This window comes from Fringilla coelebs, assembly GCF_963513975.1.
Source record: "Fringilla coelebs genome assembly, chromosome: 4".
In the NCBI taxonomy this organism is placed as follows: domain Eukaryota; kingdom Metazoa; phylum Chordata; class Aves; order Passeriformes; family Fringillidae; genus Fringilla; species Fringilla coelebs.
Window position 1 is genome coordinate 23,638,389 of NC_140032.1, and position 25,619 is coordinate 23,664,007.

The 25,619-nt window shown below is 40.3% G+C and overlaps 1 protein-coding gene across 8 annotated transcripts in view; it reads right to left on the minus strand.

Annotated features, from left to right (window-relative positions):
- Positions 1–25,619, minus strand: part of APBB2 (amyloid beta precursor protein binding family B member 2) — a 161,947-nt gene that overhangs the window by 80,253 nt on the left and 56,075 nt on the right. For 6 of the 8 annotated variants that reach the window (XM_084204888.1, XM_084204894.1, XM_084204890.1 and 3 more), the window contains 2 exons: positions 20,436–20,541; positions 6,069–6,869 (listed from right to left, as the gene is read on the minus strand). In XM_084204888.1, the coding sequence (XP_084061014.1) occupies positions 6,069–6,869; positions 20,436–20,481 (847 nt within the window). In that variant the 5' untranslated portion in view covers positions 20,482–20,541. Of the gene's footprint in view, positions 1–6,068; positions 6,870–10,825; positions 10,895–13,896; positions 13,986–20,435; positions 20,542–25,619 lie in introns of those variants that run through there. The other 2 variants (XM_084204891.1, XM_084204892.1) reach the window with 2 other exon arrangements.

Consider the following 25,619-nt stretch of genomic DNA (forward strand, 5'->3'; position numbering starts at 1 on the left):
TCTCCTCTGAGAGCAGCAGGAAGACCAGCTCAGCACTGGGGAGCCTGACACTGGGATCACAGCAGGTGCTCACAGGAACAACCACAGGGGCCAGGCTTTGCACCTCCCCTCTGCAGAGTGCAAAGAGGCAGGAATATCTTCTGGGCAGGGAACCCCCAAACTGTATTGGCCATCCCCAGCTTGTACACCTGCTGAATCGCTGCTACCCCAGCAACTGCAATGTCCTCAGAGAGCTCAAGGGCCACTGCACAGACCAGAGACTCATACCATTTCTCTACCACACCTCCTGCAGCTGAAATACAGGAGCCTAGAGCCTAGAAGATAACAAACAAGCACACAAACAGGCTGCAAAGAGCTTCAGAGCACACAGACCCCACCTAGAAGAATACAACCTTGTTCTCAGCTTGCCTTAACAAACATGGGCCTGCACATAAGGCGTCCTCCCAAAGGTAATACTGTTTCTTTCTTCCCTTCCCCAGAGATATCTATACCCATTTCAAAGCATCAATCAGGTGGATTGAAGTTTGGCCTGACTTCTATGCAGCATTCAGAAGTGCTGAGGCAGAGGTTTACTGGATCAATTTTGGCCATAATTTTTTATTACTTGAACAGCTTTATGAGCTGGAAAGTTTTTTTTTTAAGGAGAGGTGGTTAGTCTGGTATCAGCTTATTGTGGCTTTTCTTCTGTGCAGCTTCCTGCATCATCATCCCTCTGAAATCAGGATCCTGACTTTTCCCCATTACCTTCTCTGTTTTCTCTTCTGTGATTTGTTTTTCCCTTCCTATTTGCTTGGTCCTGTGTCTGACAATCCTAGGCATAGAAGAGCTTTTCCAGCAAGACGCATTTAATCTCAGCGAGGACATGCAGCATCCAGAACTACACACTTCTATCCCTAAACTACAAAAGCTTGGAAAGTTTCCAAAAATAGTTTGTCAAGTTAAGTACCTGACATGATTAAGTTTTTCACCACTTCTGAAAGTGGTCTGCCCTACAGATGCTCAGAAGAGTTTTCCACTTTGCTACAGCACACAAAAAGCATGTCCTAATATCTCTTAACATTACACACTCATGTAAAGTGCATTGTGGAGTTAAGGGAAATGTGCAGTGCTCTGGGCATCTTGTGAACCACTCATGAGGCTGGCATTTACTTCTCTGAGTTGTCTTGTCACCACCTCTACTCCCCATTGCCACCTTTTGTTTTCCCATGCAGGTATTCCACATCTTCCAGGGGCAGGCCCTGCAGGCATATGTATATCCTTGTACTGAATAGAAAAATATTGTATATTGTACTGAATAGAAAAATATTCATTTTTAACACTCTCAAAACCATAGTACTGCACTTATCCAAAGCAGCACTATAATATTTTCTGGATTAGGAATTATGTGCTTTACTAAGGTAGCATGGGACATGTCCCTGAAAAGACAAACACCAAACAAGAAATTAAATATCAAGGGCAAAAAACCCCAGTTTTGAGACTCCCATCAAGTGGCCAGAAGTTCAGCTGGAGTAAGGTCAAAATCAATGAAGCTGTGTCAGTTAGGACTGGGCCACATTTGAAACTACTTGTAGCGAAAGGACAGAGCTAGCCACAGCAATGCTTTAGTAGTCAGAGCACAGCCACCATAAGGCAACTGTCTTCAAACTCCATCTCCTCCAGCTCCAGGGCACCCAGGGAGAGATGTCACACTAGGAGAGAGCTGTTTTTACAAGGAATATGACAAACCATCCCAGACCTTTTTGGAACAAATCAAACAGGAAGCTATTTTTAAAACAAAGACAGACACAGTAAATGAACAAATTTCATTTCTGCACTACAGGGCAAGTGTTTCAAATTCTATTCAGCTGGTTAATTCATCTGTGAGTGTTACCTAATGTGCATCCTGTTCAGCCTGTCATTGTTTCTCCAAATGCAAGTCCTAGCTCTTGCCTCCTCTCTGCTGCCTGTCTTGGACACCACCAGACATCTCAAGGGACACCAGGTGGGCAGTTGAACCAAGCTCACTCTGGGGAGGAAACTGAATGGCTCTGATGAACTGAAAAATCGTTATCTTTTTGGCAAAGAGTTAAGTATGAAGCTGTAACTGTAACAGAGTCTGGAAAACCTCTTCTGTAGTCCCAAATTTTGGTAATTGCAGGCAGAGTTTGGAAGAGGATGTTAATCACTGCTATATAAAGCATTTATTCTCCCATTCCTGAATTTAATTCACTTTCACCTACCCATTTTTGTTATCTATCTCAAATCAAAAGGCTGCTGATTATGACTCTTAATTGCGGAATCTGGGTGCTATTTGCCACTCTTAACTGTGGAATTTCCAGCCAGAGCACTCAAACATCCAAGATAAGGATTTAGGCAGCTCCACTGAGAATCACAGAATAAAACCAACCCAACTGCCTAAACACAGGAAGCAGCCAGCATCCCTGTGCAGCTGATAGTGCCAATGTGTATTTGAGAGAATCATCTTTCAAGTTCAATTTATTATCAAGTTCAATTTATTTTATAGCCTTCTACCAGTAGACCCTAAAAACTGTGAACATTGTATAACCATGGCTGCCCTTGAAGTTTTATTTCTTTTAAACTGACCCTAAAATCTTCTTATAGGGATGGCTAAGTAAGAGACAAACATGCAATTAGTAACTTCACATGCTACACACATTAGTAACTTCACATGTTACCTCTACACATGCTGGGGAGAAAAGTCACCTTTCTTATTTCATAAGCAGTCAGCAAACAGTCAAGCCTGAGACTATAAAGCATGCACTATTCTTGAGACATGGTTATCAGTAACATACAGGACTAAAAAAATATAACAGCCCAATATTAAAAGTTGCCAGCCTTTAGGAGATGCACAGCAGCTGTGAAGCAGAGACTTATTCCCAAAAACCCAAAAATTGTGTGTTTACTTAGAACCTTACAACTGTATGGGTGGTTCTCTGTCTAGTTTTATAGGACTTGTGTTAATCCACAATGGTAAGTGAATGTATTTGTAGTACATAAATCTTTTTCCCCACTCAGGAATACAGAAAACATGTTCTGAGCAAGTAACAGACTTATTGTCTGTATCAGATAGGTACTGCAAAGGAAGAGTCGTGCTTTTAAGGGGACATCCATTTTCATTTGGTCAAAGATGCCGGTTAAAATCAGAGGCAGAATTGACCACTGCTATAAGTCTTTCTGACAAGCTCATGATTTCCTGTAATTTTTATTGTATTAGGAGGGCTATTGTCCCCAGCCCTGCTGTTCTTCCAGAGCACCAGGTTCTCTTTGCAAGAACAGCACTCCTGATCCCTCAGTGCCGCTTTTCCCAGCTGCCTTTCTGCACGGGATGGAACTGGTTTATCTGGAACCAGCTGTTGAACTGCCCTCTGGTCTCTGCTCAGAGACCAGCAGCAGACAGGCACTGGCATATTGGAGTAGCACACAGCAGCAGTGCTCCTGAAAAAGGACACTTGTGGTTTTAATACTCTGTTGATTTCAACTAGGGAGAGATGAGGCACCATGTGACCCAAAGGCTGAGAGACTGGGGAGCCAAAGGAGGCTGCTGGCCCTGCACATCCTCCCACAACCCCTAAGAGGGCAAGAAGGGCAGCTGGCTTAGAGCAAGAAACATCTGTGGCTCTCCAGCACCATGTGTCCGACATCTCAGGGACTTTCCTAATTATGGGGCTATTCCTGGCTCTAGAAGGAGGGGGTTTTATTTAAATTAAAAGAGAAAGCAAAAGCAAATTGCAGTTTTCTTGTTGATTAGGAGATAAAGAGAATTCTTATTATTTCCTGAAGAATCCCCATTTCTAATTCATTAGAGATTTTTACACAGAGCACTGCACTTTACTGTGGTGGAATAACTTTCCACTGAAATTGTTTTTCAGATGATACAAAGATTAAGAAATGTGCCTGCCTTCTAGGGAGCTTCTTAACAAAAAAAAAAAAAAAAAAAAATTAAAAAAAAAAAAATAAAAAAAAATAAAAATCAAGCCACAAACAGAAAACATCACCGTCATTCTCTCCTAGGTTTGAGCTCTGGGGCATGTGCTTTGCTGCTGTTTGCACCACATAGATTGATATAATGAATACATACAATTTATTCAGGTGAAACTGATGAATACACAGAGAGGGAGAAAAGGAATAGGTAGATGGTGTAATAACACAAGATGTGTTTCCTTTGAAAGCCAGACTAAGGAAAGTTTCTTGAGAGAGAAGGAGGAAGCACTCTCCATGATGTGAACCCGGTTCTGGTCCATTTGCAGTATTAAAAGCACCTGGAGCTGGTGTGTGGCTATTCATAAGACTCTCCAAATGACAGAGGATTCAGCTGGAGAGATACAGCAGGTCCCAGGGGAGATGCAGTGCCTGAGGCCAAGGGAGGCAGGTTTCCTTGTTTGGAGGACTGCCTGCAGTGCTGGGTGTCAATCAGCTCTGGTGGAAAGTCACTGCCTGTCTCTAGGAAGGCTGCCTGAAAACCCATTAGGGCTTGGCATGTGCTAAGATCTCAATGACATCCCACTGCTTTGCTGACTATAGGTTTTTGCTGCTTCTAAAATCCCCACAGACTCTATTTTTTTGAAGTACTAAATCTCAGAAAGAAGGTTAGATAGCTGAAAGCACGAATAAAATTACCTGAAAGTTGAGGTTTATGTAGATGCACATACAGCTAATTTCCCTGCAGGAGGAGGAGGAGAAGAGTTTCCTCCAAACACATTTCTTATACTGTACTGTGCTTGTGGAGCTCAGTGGCCGTTATTAATGGATTCTATCATATCTGTTTATCAGCATTAACATTTGTTTAAATAAATCAGTTGTTTTGTATCTTTAAATTGAGTTGTATTCATTTTTTACCTCATCACTCAGAGAGAAGATCAAGGCTCTTGAAAACACCTTTTTATTAGACCACACATAGAAGTATCCTGCCCTAAGGAGACTTCAGGAGGATTTTATCTAAACAATGATGCATTCCAAGTGCAATCAATTAAGAATAAAGTTTTCAGGATTTTTAAATTAAACAACTCCAAAAGAAAACACAGGAAAAACAACAAAAATACCTCACAAAACAACACTCAGATTTCCAGGATTTGAATAATGAAATATTGTTAAGAGTCAGCAGAGCAAGACAAAACAATACAGAAGCCCTGAAAGAAACATACTGTTATTTTCAACAGTGTCTTCTCAGGAAAACCATATTTCTATCATATTTCTGCATAAACTGAAATGCTAAATACAATCTCTGGACAGAACATTATTATCCCCAGGTATCTGATGGACTACATTCTTTTATGGATTAACTGTTCTCAATACTGGGGGATTTCTTCACTTCCCACAAGTCATATGACTAAAACTCTACTGCATATTTTTTTCCCATAGATAAATGTCTTTCTTTCTTTGGGCCCTAACATGTACTGTTGGAGCATAAATGCAAGGCTTGGGGAGCACTGAGCTGTGAAGACCCCAGATGATGCTCTCCTCCTACCCCAGATGCAGTGGCAGTGAAGAGCCCTGTCCATGCCCAAAACCACAGACCTCCAGGACAGACACCACCAGGGCTCACTGCACAGCTCCTCACCTGGGAGGGCTTCTCTTTACCCATGCTGGCACATAGGAAGGGAACATCATCAAATGATTGGGATGTAGCAGGCGCACTTACAAAGTTGCGCATTACAAAAGTAAAAATCTTCACTGAACCTAAAAACCATTGAGAAAAGCTTTTTTGTCGTGTGTAGGTAGCTATCAGTAGTTCAGCATCTCCTGATAACCATGCTCTTTTCACAACATGCACCCACTGATTATTGAAGAGCAATTATTTATAAAGTAGCAAGAGGTGCAGTCAGCACATTTCTAGGATCCTGTATAGGCCATCCGCTGGTGCCTTTCTTAAAGCTGCTACTATCAGCCAGGAAGCTTCCAAGCATTCCCTAGCAGACAAGCAGCTGTGTGCAAGGCCAGTGCTTGCATTTTGATACAATCCACTTCCCCAGTGAAACTGCTAAACCACCTGTGTCCTTCCTGGCACCAGCTGAGGAAAGCTAAGCAATCCCTTTCTAAAACAAGGCTGTGAGGAGCCTTTGCTTGTGTACCTGTTTCATCGGGCGAGCTCGGCGAGGCGCTGTCCTGGGACAGGGTAGTCCAGCTGGAGTCCTCATCACTTGGGGCCAGGTTTTGAATCCTGTGGAGGGCACAGTCTGTTTTGGCCCCAGTTTTTGGGTGATCCTTCTTTGTCTCAGGACTTGATGACACTGTGGCAACCTGGCCATCCTCTGGGCTCGGCATCTTGTTCTGTTTCCGGGGCAGGACTTCCCCATTGACAATAACGGTAGAAGCCTGGCCGTTGCTTTGTGCAGACTTATCTTCCATCCCAACAAAACCCTGCTCTAGATCTCGAGCTGATGTCTCTAGATCTGCATAGTAATTCAGGAAGCTCTTGGTCCTTCTTGGCTGCGAGGGTAATATTTCACAGCCAGAGGAATCCTGCGGGATCGGCTCATTGCTTTCAAACTTCTCAGAAGTTACATTTACACCTGCAGTGCTACTGAGGTTTTTGTTGGGATCCTGCTGTCCCTGCTCGGCAGCTTTCCTCAGCTGGTTTTCTCCATTCTTCACCAGCTTTATATTGGCAGAGCCGTTCCCCAGAAGGGGCTGAACTGCTGGATCAGAAAGCCCCATGGCTGTCTGAATGTTAGTCAGCGCGTACTTTTTCCTGCACTTGGGAGGAGTGCTGTTCTTGGTCTCTGTGTGCCTGATTTCTGCATTGAGGAGCTCGTTGTGGGAGGAGCGCAGGTTCAGCGTGTTGGGCGGGGTGGCGGGGCTGTTGCGGTTCACAGCGTCCGTGGTGCTGCCGCTCGCCATAAACACTGCCAGCGCGTCCACGCCGGAATCGACTGCAAAGCAAAGGGAACACTCGTGAAACACTTTCATTGCATACACTCTTTTGCTAGGGCTTCTGGTAAAGGCATGTAGCACTTTAGAGAGGAAAATTACCACAACCTACGTGGGTAAGAGAAGAGACAAAAGCTTATCTTATTAAAAAAGGAAAACAGAGGCAGAAAATAATACAGAGAGATTATCAAGACCACGAAGATGAAAAAAAGCAGAAAGCTTGACCCTATGCAAGACAATTTTATGGCAGATTAATAATTTCTGAATCTGTTGCAGGCACGCTCTGGGACAGCAGGGGTGCCCTTTGCAAATGCCTGGGACTCTCACTATCTTACCATAACTCTTTCGGTATTTCATCTCTGTGTCAGATGAAGAGAGAAAGATGTCCTCAAGTGCTCATCACTAGGAAGCAGAAATTTGAACTATTTCTAAGCAGATTGCTGACAGATGCTGCTTTTTTTTCATCTTTGGGTAGTGCTGGTACTGCTAAACCTGACTGGCTGGTCAGCTGTTGACTCCTAACACTTGCATTTTCTCTTTCCTTCTTTTCCCTCCCTCCCCTGCCACCTTCCTTTTTTATTTTTTTTAGGGAAGGGAAGTAGAGGGTCAGGGAAGACAAGCAGAAGATCACAAAAGTGTATTTGATTTTCAGGGGCAGGGAAAAAAATCCCAAGACAAAACACCCTGCTGGAATTCAATCAACTTCAAACAAAGGGCTTGCTCCAGAGATGGTTTACTATTTCTATAGCTCACAAAGTTCAAGCTTAAGGATAAAACATACATCCTAGGGCAGAGTAAGCATACTACACTGTTAAATTCTTTTGTCTGCTTTTAAACAAGTTTCTGATTTTTCTTAGCCATGGGCACAGCTAATATTTTGAAAAAATATTAGAGTTTATTGAGGAAACGGATTTTTAGACGATTAAAAATTATCGAAATATAGCTCTTAAAAAAAACTCATTAAAAAAACCCTGTAATTTGTTCCTGTACTGTCTATTTGTGGCTTCCACTAATCTGCACAATACTCCATGAACACCTCAATTTACTGTAACAGTCACTGTTGTTTTATACCTGGCAACTAAATTAGAGGCCAATTAATAAATCACTCCCATCTGCCACAACATGAAACACCCTTTCTGTTGTTCCTAATTCTCAGTTATCACTGACTGCTTATATTGCACATAAAAAGGTATCAGGGGCTTATCCAGGAATGAAAAGCTGTAATTTGAGCTAGCCGATGACAGATCATTCCAGCTGAGCTGTGCTGCATCTTTGTACATTTGATATATGACAGAACTGACTGCTGTACAGATTTACAAGAGATTAAATATATGGGTTATAAAAGAACATATAATACATAAACAGAGTGAAAAGGAGCACTTCACATTGATACCTAAATGTAGGCACAGTTGCCAGTGTTCCCTCCTCTTTGATGTGCTGTCAAAGCTGCTCACTTGCAAACATGACTCTGGTTCATTTGAAACCAAGCAGATCAAGTAATAATACCCTTTGTTCCCTGAATCACCCACCCAGCTGTTGAAGAACAATTTCTAAAACTCATTAGAATTTAAACTAAATTTTACCATTTTTCATGGTTGCCAATTTCTCAAGCCCTGGTCAGTCAGTCTAAAGCAACTGCAAATTCTTTAGAAGACAGATCACCCCATGGACATGCTATGCCATCATCTTGGGCAATGGCTAACAAACATCCTGGAAAAAACTTTAGCCACAAGAGACTTTAAAACACAACTATTATAAAATTCAAAGGAACTTTATAAATTACTCCTCAGATAAACATGTCATACACACACACAGAGCTTCCTGGATCTTGTTCAAAACCAGTCAGGTCTAATGTAAGCAAGGTTGCATCTGATCAGATGTTACCAAAATGTCTGACATGAAACAGCTTCTACATATCAAATGGTTGCTTTGTACTCTTTTCCGAATCACTCAAAATCTGACAACATGAAAGTCACATAAAAAAGTAAAGTAATAGGGCAGGACAATTCCCCCCCCACACACTGCCTGACCTTTAGAATTTGTGCAATTGCATGGTATCTAGGGATTTCACTAGATTACATTTTACTTCATGCTTCAACAAATTAAAACAAGCATTTATGTTTTCCACCAATAAATACAATTACCACTATATAGAGCAAGACAGAAATTTATTCTCCTTTGTTACAGACGAGCTACTTCATGCAATGTTTGCCACTATTTTTGTCACTGAACAAATTTCTTAAAAAATAATCATCCTAGATAAAGCTTAAGTATTTGCCTGCCAGCTTATCTTTAGCTTGTCCTCTGCTGTTATTGTTTCATTGCTCGGAAATATTGTTAAGAATAAGACCTTGGCAACATTGCAACACAATGTATTACATTTTACTAATCTGCTTGATAAAGGTTCTCCATTGGATTGATGAACATTGGCACATTGCTCAGCCCCTGAGCCAAGGAGTCTTTGTGGCTCACACAGTGTTTGTGACTTGGCTGGTGTATGACCATGAACAGAAAAATGTCAGAACTGACCTTTCACTAGACACCACCTCCCCTCCCTCCTGACACCATCTCAGGTGATCCATTGATCAAACCATCATGATCAAATGATCAATGAACAGGCAGACAGCAGCACAAGGAGTGCACAGAGTGAAACCAGCTGCTCCCTTGGGAACCACGAGCCTGCTCGCTGGCCGCCACCCTGCGCTCCCAGCCACGCCCTGAGATGCACAGGGCCAGCTTCCCTCTGCTCTTGGAAGCAGACAGATGTGAGAAAAAGGGAGAAAAAGAAGAGAAAAGAAGGCAAAAAGAGAAAAAGAAATACAGATGGGCAGATCTTCCATCTCAAGGGTAGAAGTTGCTATGAGACTGGGACTAACTAAAGTGCCAGAAAAATTGGAATGCAAGGAAATGCCTAAGAGCACTGAGGAAAGATTGCATAGTAGAACAGTGTGAGGAAGAATAGCCTGTCCCTCCTCTTCTATACAGGACATAATGATGCTTGAAACACATCACTTTTCCCAGAGGAAGCATATGCCAACTTTCTAATTTAAAACTTCAATAAAATGCAGGAACCCTAGATTCCTGCATCCAGGGCTGCCACAGGCAGACTCCATCCCCCTCTCAGACAGCTCCTCGTGCTGCCTGGCTACCAGCAAGGACCATGCTACTGGCACAGGGCACCATATTTTCAATTTCTCTACCTTCTGCTGAAAAGCAAACACAAATAGACAACCAGACTAGGAATCACTGAGTTGAAACATATATCTCAGTGTAAGTGGAAGAACACTGCTAAGTTGTAAGTGAGTAAAGTAAGGTATTACACTAAAAAATATTCTACTCTGGTGAAAAGCTAGCAACAATTAGAACATTATCATTACTGGGAATAATAACATGGTTAAATTGTTGGTTCTTCAGGACAGCACGTAACTTGGTAGCAAATCTGCCATAGCAATTCATTAAGGGTTTCAACTTGCTTGCTTTTTAAAAGAACTTCCAGCCTCAGTTGTAGACTTTTAGCATTCTTACAGATCTAGATTAAAATATTTTTACTACTGTAATGTGTTTAACAGAGAGTAGTGCCAACTCTCTAAGGATCACAATAATACAAATAATGCTATTACTTGAATGGCTTTTATCGATGTTTTTCAATCTTGTCATGTAACTTTCAGAGCTAGAAGAAAGAGAGAGAAAATGTCATTGCAAGCAAAGAATAGTGCATGGCCGATTTGTCTTTTCCATCTAATGACTTTTGTGCATCTTATTGTCCATGGGAAGTTTTAAAAAAGCTCAATAGAGAGTTTCTTCAAAAAGGCATGGTTTAAAAAAAAATGAAGTGCTTTCTCTTTTTCATGTCTAAGTGCAAAATGAAAGTGAAATATGGACCTGGAAAGAAGAAGAAGAAAAATAAGAGGAAAATTTCACATATTTGCATAGGAGAATCTTTTAAAGGGCATCTGACCTGGAAGTACTTCTGACATGGCTCGCGTGACGTCAGCAATGCATCAGGAAATAGATTATAATTTGAAATCTGAAAAGAGGGACCATTTAAGAATTAAAACCAAAGGAAAACACAAAAGAAAAATACCACATTTTAGAAGCTCCTGAGACATGTTAAGCATTCCAAATAAAACTCACAGCATAACAGTGAGGATCTTCTGAGTTTTTAATGATATTTGACAGTCAATAAAGTATGGGAGAGGCTAATCTGCAGCAACACGAACATGTAATTAGAAATAACTATTATATTTTTGTTAATGTACAACTTTACTAGGGCACAAATTCAAAAATATTCTCCAGTTTTAGTCAACATACTGTAGCAAAAACTTAAATACATTGGAAAATACGATGTTTTCCCAATTACCTGATTACAGCTTACTCAGGAAACCACAGCAGTGAATTGGTAAAAGAAAACACAGCAGTAAGGCAGGTTCACAAGAAAATTTGCAGAATGAGATCTAGCATATGAAAGTAAGAAGCACAGGGTTGATCTCACAGGGGGGAATCATAAAAAGAAAATTAGGCAGTAAATTCCAGTATGGTACCCTTTCGTGGCCCTCTTCTCATAATTAAGCAATTTTGCCCTAAAGTCTCTGGTTTGGATATGAGTGACACACACGGTGAGAGACAAGGCACTCATGAAAATTTTTGCCACTGCATATAGGAAATGTAGGAAAACAATAAACCAAATCTTTCCAAAAAGCAGATTTCCCTTCTGCAAGGATATCTCTTGAGTACAAAATATTTAATGACAACTTCATGCCATGATCTTTTACACTTGGGCTTTAGTTTAAGTCTAAGCAACTGTAGAGAACACCTTCATTCTACAATGATTGCAGGCCTTCACTTCAAAGGGTGAATTCCAATGTTAAAACATTCATTCTAAAACTATGACCAGCTAAATGGCAATAGTTAAACAGAGGTCAGCCAAAAGCATCCTAATAAACTCCAGATTTACATTATTAGCTAAAATCAGAATCAAGACTAGAAGCTTTCTTAGTGTCAAATGTCATCTGATTCTTCTTACCTATATATCTACACAAATTCCAGTCAACACATAACACTTTCAGAATGAAAAGGGAAAGAAAATATTCAAATGAAGTGCTGTGGTAGATCAGAGACTACAGCCAATCATTTTCTTCTTGCTGCTCCCTCTGGCAGTGACATCTTAGCTGGACTGAGCTTGGAAGCTGGAAAGAGAAAGCTCAGCAAGCCAAGAAAGCGAATTATGATGGTGGGCAGAGCAGTTTGGGGAATGCAAGAGCAAGAAAGAAGCAGGGCTGCCAGCACCTTACACATGGTACTCTCAAATCCATCTGCAGATGACTCCACACAAATCTCTGAGTTGCTGAGGGTGGGAAGGACCTCTCCAGACCATCAAATACAACACACCTGCCCAAGCAGGTAATCACTGCTGCCCTCTCTACTCCATCCTGGATGTGTCCTCACATCAGAATAAAATCACCACTTCAACCTGATTGCTAAATGCAGCTTCTCCCATTTCCAGCTATTTCCTGCTTCACCTAGTCCTACTGAAATCACCATCTGGTAACCAGCTTTCTGTCCTGGCTCCTCCATCCCCAAGAGGCACCCTGCCAGTCCCTGCTGCCACAATAATGACATTCCTCCTTTTAGAGCTAATCATGCTGCCAACCAACTGCAACAGCTTAGCAGCAGTGCTGTTCCTGTTCTAGTGGTGCTCTTACTAATGAGAATCCATAGAGCTGATCTGTCTTTAGGTGGTGTAATTGGGGAAAAAAACCTTCAGATCCTCAATGAGTTGTAGCACTCAAGTTGAATGTGCCTTCTCATTTACCATTTTTTCCTTCCTCTTTCCCACAAAGCCAGTCAAACTCCTCATCCAGAAAAAAATCCAAGACAAGATGCTTCTCAGAATCAGATTCTAACAGATACAAAGAAAAAAGAAAAATAATAAAAAATGAAAAATATTCATGACAAAAAGAAACGGCTAGATCCCTTGTTCCTGTACTTTTATTAAGATAGATACATCTAAATAATCAGTGTATATTTGACTACCTGACTGAAACTTTATATTGCAGAGAACATGGCTCATCTTGTGCTTCTACAGTACTCTTAAATCAAGTAACCACTTTAAGAAAGAAAGAGCAATTCTTTCATTTACATAAGGTATTGCCATGACATGCCATAAAGACTAATCCTACATTTATGAGGGGAAAAAAGAAGATGGCATGCTAAATCTTTTCCAAATTAAATTCTCTCCCTTCAATTAGATTTTCCCCCATGTGTAGAATGGAACAGTCTAGTAGGCAAAACTAGTGTTGTCACAGCAAGAAGATGGAGTGTGTTTTATCTGCTAGCTACTTGTGGGCACAGATAACAAGACCTGTCATTGGATCTATGCGTTCACAGCAACATTTGCTAAGTAAATGGCTGTAATTTTCTCTAATCCCATTGTTTAGATGAAACTGCAGAGCCCTAAAATCCTGCTTTTTTAATTGTCATGTAAATTATTCAATCTCTACAATAAAGATCACACCTCAGACTTATCTGCTAATTTACAAATATCCTTACTTTTAACATAAGTGCTAACACAGGGCATGAGCATAAACATCATTCTCCTAAAATAGAAACACAAACTCAGAAATTATAACCTGAATTTCTGCAATTGAGATGGCCAATAAGGCAAGAAGGACTTCTGTATTCTGCAGCTTTAATCTCAAGTGCCATCCAAAAATAACTCTCACCAAGCCTGAAGGTAAACAATGTGTAATCAAAGCTGATGAGAAATACCAAAACAAAAGCAAAATGTCATATGAAACAGAAAGTTAGGATAAGCTGTCTCTGTGAAAAAACGTAGCCAAAACATTTTGCAGAACAGGCAGCCTACCCATATGCTTGAAAGGAATCAAGGGCCACGATTTTGCACATAAAATGACTTTAACTGATTCAGACTGATTTCAAACCAGGGAGTTTTCAGCTCCACATAAATTTAACATTGATTGGTTCCTAAATCAGGAAATAGAGCCACTCAAAAGATGATCTATTCCTTACCAGGTTTAAGGAAACCCACAAGGTCCAGGACCAGCTTTCCAGCTGTCTGAAACAGCACTGGACCAATCCCAAGCTCTTTGATCAGGTGACACAGGCACCAAAAGCAGGAAGGGACATAAAGCACAGGTCGCAGCACTAGTTAGAGAAGTAGGAAGAATGTTAACTGAGACCCTGTCAGGTGGAATGGTTAAGATTCCAGCACAGATGCTGTGCTAGGAAAAAAAAAAATTAAACAGATTATTATCAGTAACCACCTCCCACACACCTTGTCTGTGGCCCTGCTATTTGGAGCTCGCAAACACTCCCTGTTCCTGCAAAGCCCAGAAACAAGGCTGCATACTCCTGAGCACAATCTGCTTCTCCAAGAACAACTAACTGCATGCACATAAATAAAGACATTTCAGTTTCCCTTTTTAAACTAATTTATTTTAAATTTCTGATGGGCTGCATCATGATTTCACAGGCTACAACTTCATCTGCCCTCTGAAGCACGTATTACAAATTTATAGCTAGTTATACATTAAACTTTTATCAAACAAGGTCATCCAGAAATGTTTTTATCCTCAGATTACCCAGACTGGTAGCAATAGTTTTGAGCCATCTATTTTTACTGTCTCATAGTTGAGATCTTAGAAGGCATTTGAAAGAGCATTCTACAGCAAAAATTTTTCTTTACTGTAATGTTGTACTTAGTATCAAATTAGGCTCTAGAGATAAAAATTTGAAAATTAAACAAATGGAAAATAAACCTTCAGTCGCCTCTCTACAAATCCATATGGAAATAAAGAATAAAAGTATGTTTCTATCAAAAGTGTCAATATAAAAACACATGCAATTTCATTAATTCCTAAGTGTTTGCAAATAATTTCAAATTGCTAACAGTAAGCTAGTAACCAGCTAGTTAGACTAGTGAGTAAAAATAAAAAGCCCAAGACTCAGACACACAAAAGAGCACACTAGAGTGACAGCTTTTGCACAATGAGACTCTCAGGGCTCTCAAGAAAAGTAAATTAAGATTTTGCATGTTGAAAAGATTGTTTGTGTTCCATGTACATTAAAAACATTCTGTATCTCGCCTAGGTAAGGTTAGTATATATGTGCACTTTTAACTAGATCTGCTAAACTGCCTGAAAATTGGACTCACATGTCCTACCCACATATTCCTTGCCTCCAGTAAAGGAACAGAGCTCAGGTACATCAAACCAAAAAAGGTCTCTATATTTCAGGTCTGTTTTTTTCAAAGGTTGAACTAAAATAAGGCTCATTACACAAACATCTCAGCAAGGCTGAAAGTTCCCTGCAAAGCTACGTGTTGTCTTCAACCAAACTTCAACAGGATGAATCAGAAATATTTCTAAACATACAACATACAATATTTCTAAATATGTCAAAACATACAACATACTGATGCAGCCAGTAGAGCTCCCTGAGAAGGCTCTGCCCATAGTGCTCATGTATAAACCAAACCACGTGCTCGAAAATGAAATCAAACTATCGTATTTGCTTTATGGTCCCCCATAAACTAAACAGATCAATCCATAATAAAGTGGAAGGAGAACATAACAGAAAAGCAGCTGCACTTACTGGCATTTATACAAATTACACTGAAGTGTGGCTGAAAGCAGATTCAGTTTCAACAAACTTGGCTGTAGAAGACATTGAACAAGTGGAACAGAACAAACTACCAGTATTACTGGCCTGAGCTGCAACATGGAATCTTGAGTTCTTGACATGCTAGCCAAAAATCTCTTCTTCTTTCTTGTCTACAAACTCACAGATGCCCACAAGGTATCGAATACCAAAGGAACTAGAGTTTCTGTGAAAGGGGACAAACACAATGCAAATCTGCTACCATGGTGGCTCTCCATGACCATATGCAACCCCAAGTGGAATTACAAGGAAACCTTCAGAATCTATCTCTGACTCCCCTGTGAAGAAGAAATTGAGCTGTCAGGATCCTGAGAGAGGGCTACTATTTAATCATGTTAAGAAATAAATGCATAAGTGACAATAGGCATTCAGAGCACTACACAGTCCCTAAAGAAAGCTTTTCATCTGCAGGCTCTGAGTCAGCTCTTATCTGCCAACAAGAACACCTGCTTTAGAACTTCACCAGGATCACTCAAGAGGAAGATGAAGTTCTTATGCCAGTCTCCACACAGCTTCCTAGGAAAGGCAGAAATCGGAGAGACTTTATCAAAGAGAGCAACACGTGTCATTGGGTACTTCTGCAATTTCCACTCCATCAGTCATCTGTATTCCTGCCTTTTCCTCAGCTATTATGTGGAGCTCTTAAAGAAGCTTTATAGAAAAGTGTCACCTGCTCAAGCATGATCTGAGCAATGCTAAAGCTTCAATCTCATTTACACCAAGATGTCTTTGTCTGGAAAGAAAAGTCAGGAGACACAGGGCAGGATTTTGCAGATGTAGAATTTTACTGATGCTCCTACCAAGAGTTGCACAGTGCATACACTCCTCCTCCTTGGGGTTAGGTGCTGCTTTGAGTCAGTACTCTGTTATTCTAGGAGCAGCTCCAAGCCCACAGAGCCACACCATGATACATTTTTACACCAACTCATCTTGTGCTAATGATAGCAATGTAATTGGCAGCACTGGCTGCAAGACTGGAAGTTTGGGGATCATTCAGGGGTTTGCTGTTATTTATAATGTCACCATTCTCACATTTGTTTCTTTATCTCACTGCAGTGAAGCTAAGATTTTCCAGTAGTTTCATGAAACAAAAGCTCCCTTGCAAGCTCAGTGCAATGAAAGGCACAGTTGGACATTCCTTGGGAAGCTGGCAGAGACAGAGGCAGAGCAGAAATTTGAGTGCTCCTCAAGGGAAATCAAAACCTAAGTTTATAAAATCAACCCTGCTCTTTCTGCCCTCAAGCACTTTGAATTCTTTATAAGAGCAGCTTTATCATGAAGCAGATGATCATGAAGAACCAAGACTCAAACCTCTCCCATCTGCAGTCCAGGGGAGTGCCATCTCATGAGGAATATTTCCTTTCATTGTCATTATTGATTTATGAATGCTTCAGAAAAATGGCATTTCCCAAAAAAAGTTTGCTTGGGACAGAAAAGTCACCCTGCAGCAGAAGTTTCTGAGTCAGCTCTAATAATTACATTGCAGAATCACATCAAAAAATCATTCCATATGGACCTTAGTCTGAGTCACAAATAGGTCAAAAATCCCCAAATCCACCTCTACCTGCCACAAATCAAGAGGATGACTTTAGAGTGGGACACGTGGCACCACTGTCTGTGGGCAGAGAGGGTTGGTCTTGGAGTTCCAGGTGCAAGCAAGTCCTTCCTCCCAGTGAAAGCTGGTGCGCCACTGCAGGACTGAGCCTCCACCCCTGAACACTCCAAAGGTCAGCAAGTGCTGAAAACTACCACCCACATACTTCTGTACTTTCTCACTTCCAATGTCCTCTGAAAAAGCAGGCTTTTTTAAAAATTTAAAGCAGTCTTACAAAACTCTTGATTTTTAATTTTTGCTATTTTTACTATTATTATTGTTGCTCCTGCTGTTTAAGCCCTTTGGGATCATTGAATGCCAGCAGGAAGGCACTAGAGTCAAACCCATTTTCTTCAAAACACTTGGTCAGATTTCAATGTCATGCAAAAGACTACAACTAAGTAAAATAAACGAGTTGTTATGCTGTGGACAGGATATGCATGGATAAGGCCTTGATAAAGGTTTTTTCCAGACATACAAAACTCTTTGTGCACAGAAAAAATTATAGTATGAAATAAAATTTGAATCTACCTAAACATCACAAACAGAACTATGTTTTCACAAGAGCTGCTGCAGCCAATGCAGAAAAGTGGAGTTTGTGAACAAGAATTAGAAAAATATAAATAAAAAATCTCAGGAGAAATTAATGAAGTCTGTTTACAAAACCGAGCTTCTAAGTAGGTGGAGACTGTACATCCATCCTTAGTCTGTATGTTTTCACCAGAAAAATACAGAAAAGAAAGAAAACCCAACAAAATAGCACACGAGGGAGTGTTCAATCAGCACAAGCAGCATTAGACAGTGCCAGGGACACGCCTAAGACTGTTTTGCTTGCTAACAATAATCAAGGGAGATCATTGCTCTCTAATTACACTTTTTAAAAGTCTAAACCTGAAGGCACCTGTTAAATTCACAGCTCTCCATTTTACAATTTAAACACCTTGCTGGTTTTATACCTTCAGCGCCTGTACAGGAAATGCATTTCCTAGCACTGGGCTTCAAATAAGCCATTTTCCATTTAAATTGTTATGTGTTTCCACAACTATAAAACCCTTTGTTATTCTCATAAGACCACACACTATTCTATCCAATAAATTTATGAAATCCTTCAACAAAACAGTCAATGCCATAAATGGATGAAATGTTACCTTACCATCTAAAAGGCAATACAGCTGCTATACTTCACACAGACCAAATTCTTCCCTTCCCAAATTTATTTAGGTATAGGTATATGTACATACAGAAGGTAAAGTCAGGGACTAAAGCTTAAGGCAGCACCAAGTCCTTGATGTACAACATGAAGATTGCAACAACTGTAAACATGAAATACAGTAACTGAGATGGTGCAATCAGTCATTATGCAAAGAACACAAATGCAAAATCCTGTGTTTTACCAGCATTTCCATCAAGATCTAATCTGTTGTCAGAGATTTCATTGTGATCCACATTTCCCAAATACCAGGCCATTTCAATACCATTATGCTGGATGTCCAAAACATGTTATGTTAAGCACCAGGAAGCTGCACAAATCATACAGTAACAAAACCAAAAAACAAAGAGTTTCCTGGCTAAGAAACCGTGACAGGTTAAGGAAAGGGGAAACTTAGCTTAACAAAAGCACAAAGCAGTCATGAAGTAGGTGTTTTGATATCTCCATCCTCAAACTGAGGGAGCTCGGGTGCCAATTGATTCTGACACAAGTTTTGGCCCTGGCAGATGATGGGAGCCCCAGCCTTTCCCCAAGTAAACAATTCTACTTCTTCATGCCTAAAACTGTTCAACTAGACAACAGGAACAGCATTTCAGGCTCTTCTGGTAAGAATCCAATGCCTATCAGTTGTTCTCTCTAAACAGGAATGGATTTGATTCTACACTAGAATTTATTAAATGTCTGCACTTTAAGCCTAGGCATGGGACATGAATATCATGTCTGGCACTACTCCGAGAGGCCACGTTTGAAAGCTAGGGCCCAGAACTAATGTCCAGTGATTCCAACACATCAGTCCAACTCAGTACTCCAGCACTGGACCACCAAAGATCTGTCAAAACTGTAACAATCATTTATTTCCTCCATTGTGGTACAGACAATATCCCTCAAGTCGCTGGACACAGTATCTAAGCTGGCTCTTATGCACCATTTTAAGGTGTATCCTTATGATATCTATGATTAGTCTGCAGCAGAAAGTAACCCTGCTTTACTGCTTCCTAGGATTTAGCCCTGTGGCTAGGCAAATCCCCAAATGTCAGGTTCTAAATGCAGGATCTCACCATGCAGTTCCTCATGTGCAATGCCAAGCCACCACAGAAGTCCCTGTCCTGCCACAGCTGTCAGCTCTCACTGCAGTTTACCACTTGAATCGGCCAATGCAAGTATGTGTGGAGCCAGATGCCTGAAGTGGTTGGGGATTTTAAACAAGTCTTTTAAGGAACAGAAAGAATGTTACAGAAGTCAGAGCTTATCAAGCTAGTTTTGATGCCAAGAACAGCCTTGTGGGATGGTGTTCTTTTGCTACAGCAGAAGGAGTGAGTACAAAAGTTAACCTACCACAACTTCACCTCAGTAGCCTGAGGGATCAACAGAAAGTGCACAAGAACCAGCAGCAGACTTCTGGAGGTGGGGTGCTACCCCAGAGCTCTCCAGGGAGGTCACATCAGCTCACTTCCCATTGTCTGCACTGTAGAACCACTGCAGAGTGGGAAGGAGGGAGGTGATAAAATTCTAGGAGCTCCCTTTTTGTAGTTCTACAGAAGACAAACTCCAGTAAGGAATGATGTAAGACAATCCAATAGGATACAATTCAGAGGAAAGAAACAATAATATTGGATAATATTGATCTCAAGAATATAAATAATCTGAACTGGGGATGTTAGCTGCAGTTGTAAGCAATTGAAGCTACAGTGCACAGTGACATTTTAGGCTGAGCTCAAGTAGCTTGTTAATTTGAAGGTATCTGGTATTAAAAGCTTGAGATAGATGGGAAGAGGAATAGCAGCTAACCACAGAACTCTATAATAAAAGAAGCTGGAGACCTTGAACACAAACCAAAGCACAAACCACAGCACACTGCAGCAGATGTGGTCAAGTCACACAGCAGGCCACTTTTTAAAGTTCTAGAAAATACCTTTGCAGTTTAAACATAAATCAATATACTTACCATTTGGGTACACACACAGAAGGGCTGGCATCGATTAGAATAAGTCAGCATTCTTTATAAATACTATTTGAAAATTTATAGGCTTAGCAGCCTTGGAAAGCAACAAAGCAAGACCTAGATGAGAGCAAGTGCGTACGTACATGAGCTGCTGGGCCGATAGTGAGCCCCCGGGTAGCGCCTGCCCATAGTGCCCGTCAGCACATTCCCACTCTGCAGCTGCTCCCAAAGTGCAGATCCAAGTTCTTACTGAGGGAGAAGAAAAAACAAGTGGAGATTTAGTACAACAGCTGTATCTTTTTCATTAAAATGCTAATGATCCCTGCAAATTCCAGGATAACTACATCTATAAATTATTCAGTCATGATGTCAGAGGAGATGAACTGTTGTGCTATACATGCAGCACACATTTATTATTGGTGGTTGGCCTCCATTAATAAGCTCACATAAATACTGAGACACAAAGAAATCTCAGGTCATACAGTAGCTTCTTTTGGTCCATGACAGAGAACAAACACTGCAAGAAAGAGCTTGCTATTGACTTTTAGTAGAGATAGCCAGTAGGTGAGATTTAAAAACAACGTTTGTCTTAAATTCTGTGAAGCAATTATTAAGCAATCATTTATGAACTGTTTACTATAGAAGCAAAACTTATCCTTGCTACATAACACCGACTGCTTTGTTCTGTTCTACCCAGCAGTGTTTTCACAGGAATACAGGCTATTAACCAATGTATCAATTTTCTTGCACCATCAAAACCCTAAACAAACAAAAAATTGAATGGCACATCTTACAGTCAGTTTGGCATAACAAGTCCAAAGTCTTAACTGAAGTGCTACTGAAGTTGTCATATCACTAGTATAAAATACTTTATTCTAAAAGCAAATCCCATTGTTTTTTTCTTTGGTGTCGGATTTTGTACCAAATTATGATTTTATGTTGCCTTTCAGCTTTACCTTGTTCTTAGTTTACCTGAATAGCCTTCATATTCCCAAATGTCTATTCATATATATTGAATGTCAACCACATCATTTTTTAAGATAAATTCCATCTTATTCTATTTACTTCCTTGCTGGAAAGACCAGGAAAAGCAGCAAATTCTGAAGAGTGTTTTCCCTTATTCATTAAGGATTTAATGAATGCACTGAAACTGGGAGATCTCCCCAAATCTTCAGGTATGTCAGTTCCCTTACACAATGCCAGCTTATTCCTGAATTAGATAAGCCTTTTATATATACTGGCATCCAGGCAATTCTCTGGTGAGCTGGTCTGGGAGCCAACACAGATGAAAACTCCATATAGAGACGTATTTTCAGTCAGCTTAGGCTCCTGAAATGGCTGATGGTGGCTGCACAAGTATTGGTAGCTGGTGAGAGCAAGTGGAAAGAACAGGACCATGGCAGCCTGAGCTTAAAATGACTTTAAATGCAATTGCATAACACTGCTACACAGCCTTTGTAGATTACTTCTGAATAGACACCTATAAGGCTGCACACTCTATGCAACCGTGCAGTCCAAACAACAAGTAAAGATCTCCACTCTTTTCCAAATCAGTGCTGACAAAGCATGTCCTGTTCAACTCCCCTCAATGGGGAAAGTTCAGTGAATCAATGAGACAGTACTCTCTTGCCACTAAAAGAATTCTGGCTGTTAAGAAGAAAAGCGAGTAGTGTGCAGTAAAAATAACATTCATTCAAAAATCCCTGCATTTCTTGTGCAGGACAATATGGGACAGCTCCTTGCCATGGGTCAAACAGACCTTTACAAGATTTTTTTGGTGGCCTACTAGCTCAACCCATTGTAAAGTTGTGCAAGGAACAAACCTGCAGATGGCTGCTTCCCCTTTCCTGTTCTATAGGAATAAAACTAAAAATACACATTTATTAGTTGAAAAACATTAAGTCTCTCCTCACCCTAAATGGACCGAATTCATAACAAAATGCAACAGAACAGTCTTTAGCTGTGCAAGGACTAGAAAATTGCTGAGGGGAAAACAGACTGTAACAAGAAGACAGTATTTACCATTCTTTTCCATAGTTTGTGAAAGAGTTTGATCAGTATGTATGGAGCTGCAAGATTATTCATTTTTCACAAATGCATTGTTGTCTTTCTAAAAGGTATAGACTGTCCCAAAGCAATCTTACTAAATTATATCAAATGTCTACAGCTGAGACAGGCTATTCCTTCTGTATCTAGCACCACAGTATTAAAGGGGGCCTTTGCACCATACTATAAGAAAAAAATCCTAACAAATAAAAATTAAGACTCCCAAACCTTACAAGCATGCTCTCAAACAGCTGAAATAAAGTACAGTATGGTCTTCCTAAGGTAGTGTGCCCACTCTGGGAGCAAACCATTCTTTGTAGAGGTCAGGGCCCAAAAGGTTTGACCATTTTTAAATATCACATTTAAAAACTCCATAAATCTCAAAGGAAAAGACAACATAAAGATAGATTCTCATTATAGCAAAGGCTTCATCAGTTACTGCATAAAATGTGAACTTCAAAGATTTACAAGGTGGATTAAAGCTAACTATCAAAAGCCAATTAAGAAGCAGGGATCAGACAGTAAGTGAAATTAAACTGCTCCACAAAATAATAGTGATCTTGGGTTGTATGTACCAGAGAGGACATACCCAGATCAAGACAAATGAAGATGCTGCTTGGGTTTAGTTTTGGGGTTTTTCTGTGTTGTTGTTTGTTGGGTTTTGTTTAGTTTTGTTATTCTTTAAGAACCATCTTTTGTGGTTCAGACTACCCAAAGCAACCTTCCTGTCTTTAAACACATCCACTCACAGAAGTGAATCTTGGGGGAATTTTTGCTCTTTAGCAAGCTAAGGGAACTCTTACAGAAATGTGACTAACCTTGTTGGTACCCAAATGCCACAGTTAAAGCACCTGAAAACTAGCACTTATTTTCCATATATACATCCATGAGACTAATAAACAAAATGGAAGGAGTTCTCAAACATTGCTTTTGAAAAATCCCCATATCATGCATTGGTTTGGATTTGGTTTAATTTTTAACTGTACACAACTTAGATATCCACAAGTCCACATAAACCTGAGTTTAACCTGAATGTAGCTGATAAGTCAGATCAAGTCTTCATATTACTTTTTAACCTGTTGGTTCACATTTGTTTCGTAACAAATGTGTTTCTGAAGAGGTTTCTGGGCTTTTTTTGCTTATTATTATACTGCAAAATTGCTTTAAAATGTTTTAAGATGATTTTTCCATCTTTATAGTTGAATTTAAAACTACATAGACACAAACAGACATATAGCCTTATGGCTTCTCTTCAAGAAAAAATTTGATATAGCTCTGCCTAAAGTTTTTTTTTTATTATTATCCTTCCTGATAATCTTCACTGATTTCTTTCAGGTGGCCATCCCCACTCTGTAGCAGTTACAGAGAACCATGGAAACAAAACCTGAGCAGAAGCACTGCATACCTGCTACCCAGGGAGCACCTGAAAGCACTGCACCTCAGGCCAAGTCCCTTTTAGGAGCCGTGGTGACAGAGCTACCAGCTACTCATCATCACAGATAATTTGGACACACATCATCTTGGAAAGATGCCGTGACTTTCAACTGAGACTGTCATCTTCCTAAGCCATTTTCTTTACAGAGCTTTCTTTGCAACTCTTCCACATTTCTCGGGTTTTTTGACTGCTGCATAGAAGTTTCATTTAACTTGTATTCATGTTTTGATACTAAGAAAAAAACCCAAAAGACAAACTAAATTCTGGTAGTCTTTATGATTTGTTTTTTTTCCAATGAGTGAGTCAAACCAAGAGTTCTGTCTATATAGCTGGCACACAGAATCCAGTTTACTTGAATTCCCTTTTGTTTCAGGAAAAAAAAAATCACAGTCCAATCTTCATACCATTAATAGCTATTAAAGCTATCTTGTGTTTCACCCAAATTTACTTTTTCACACATGCTGCTGCTTATGAGGCCAGCTGACTCTTTGACCTTCCCTGGTTCTCTAGAAGCAACATTTGCTATAAATACACTTGTGTTCAAACATAAATATAGGTACATTCATATTGACTGCCCTAATCTCATACAACAGACTGTTGTACAGCCTACCCTCACATACCCAAGAAAAAGCATATGAAAAAAGGAGATGGGCAAATTAGCTACAGAAGTCATCCAAGTGTGACTGACTACATCACTCAACGCTGGCAAGGAACAGCTGCACACAGTGTGGGGAAAGAAAAGGTTATTGCATGATGTTTCTCAGGGGACAGCTACTCAAGAAATCACACTCCAGCACTCTCTGTGTGATATTCTGACAAACAACACAATCCTACCTTCCAAGTCTTGCTTTGAATACCAGGAAATAGGTCTGCTAAGGAATGGGTAAGAGGAATGCTGTGCATTGTTTTAAAAGCACATACAGGCCACAGGTCCTATACAAAACAGATCCATTACAGCAAAGGGTTCAGACACTGAAAGAGGCTAATCTGGGGGGAGGGGGGAAATTTAAAAATTGGTCTGTAAGACTGGTGGATGGCTCATTTTAGGAAATCCAATTCAATATACACACAGATTTTGTCTACATATTTGCATATATAATGCAAATTTATTGTTTTTCACTTTGTCTGCATTCAAAGTAGTGACTGGAAACATTACCTGTTGGACAACAGTAGCAAAACACAATTCAAACAAGCAAGCAAAGTGCCAGCCAGGACATTAGGAAGTTGTGCTGCTGATTTCTGGAGACACTCACAGAAACAGCACTTTAATTTTCTTTACTAGGAACAGCTATTGGACATGGATCTCTCACATCAAACTGCCTGTTGGAGAAAGCACAATGTTGTCTACTAGCCACATCTCTTGTATCATTGCATGTTTGACCTTTTTGGAGGTAACCAACAATTCCTAACCATTAGTTTAATCTAATAATGACCAACAGTTCTTAAAAATAGGTATTTTCATTTCAGGAACATTTTTTCCCAAGTCTTCATTTACCTAAGAGTCCTCATCCATCCTTCCAGTTTTGTCTGGAAGTGCTCACACCAAGGAGGCTATGCTGAACCCTCCACCTGCCTTTGCTGAGAGGCAGAGCCACCCTGCTTTCCAAACAACTCCCTCCCCCACCACCTCTGCTGGTGGTGCAGGATTAAAGTTTCCTGGGAATCGGCAAGACAAGAACAGTCCCACAGACAAGAGGATGTCCTGCCTGCACTCCAGCCCTGCTACAGTTTCTGTGGTTTTACCACACTTGGACCTGACATGCTAAGGTATCTGCAAAGTCCTGTCCTGCCCAAGAAGTCTGGCAACGCTATCATTTCTCCTTCCAACAAATTCTCAGTACTGAAA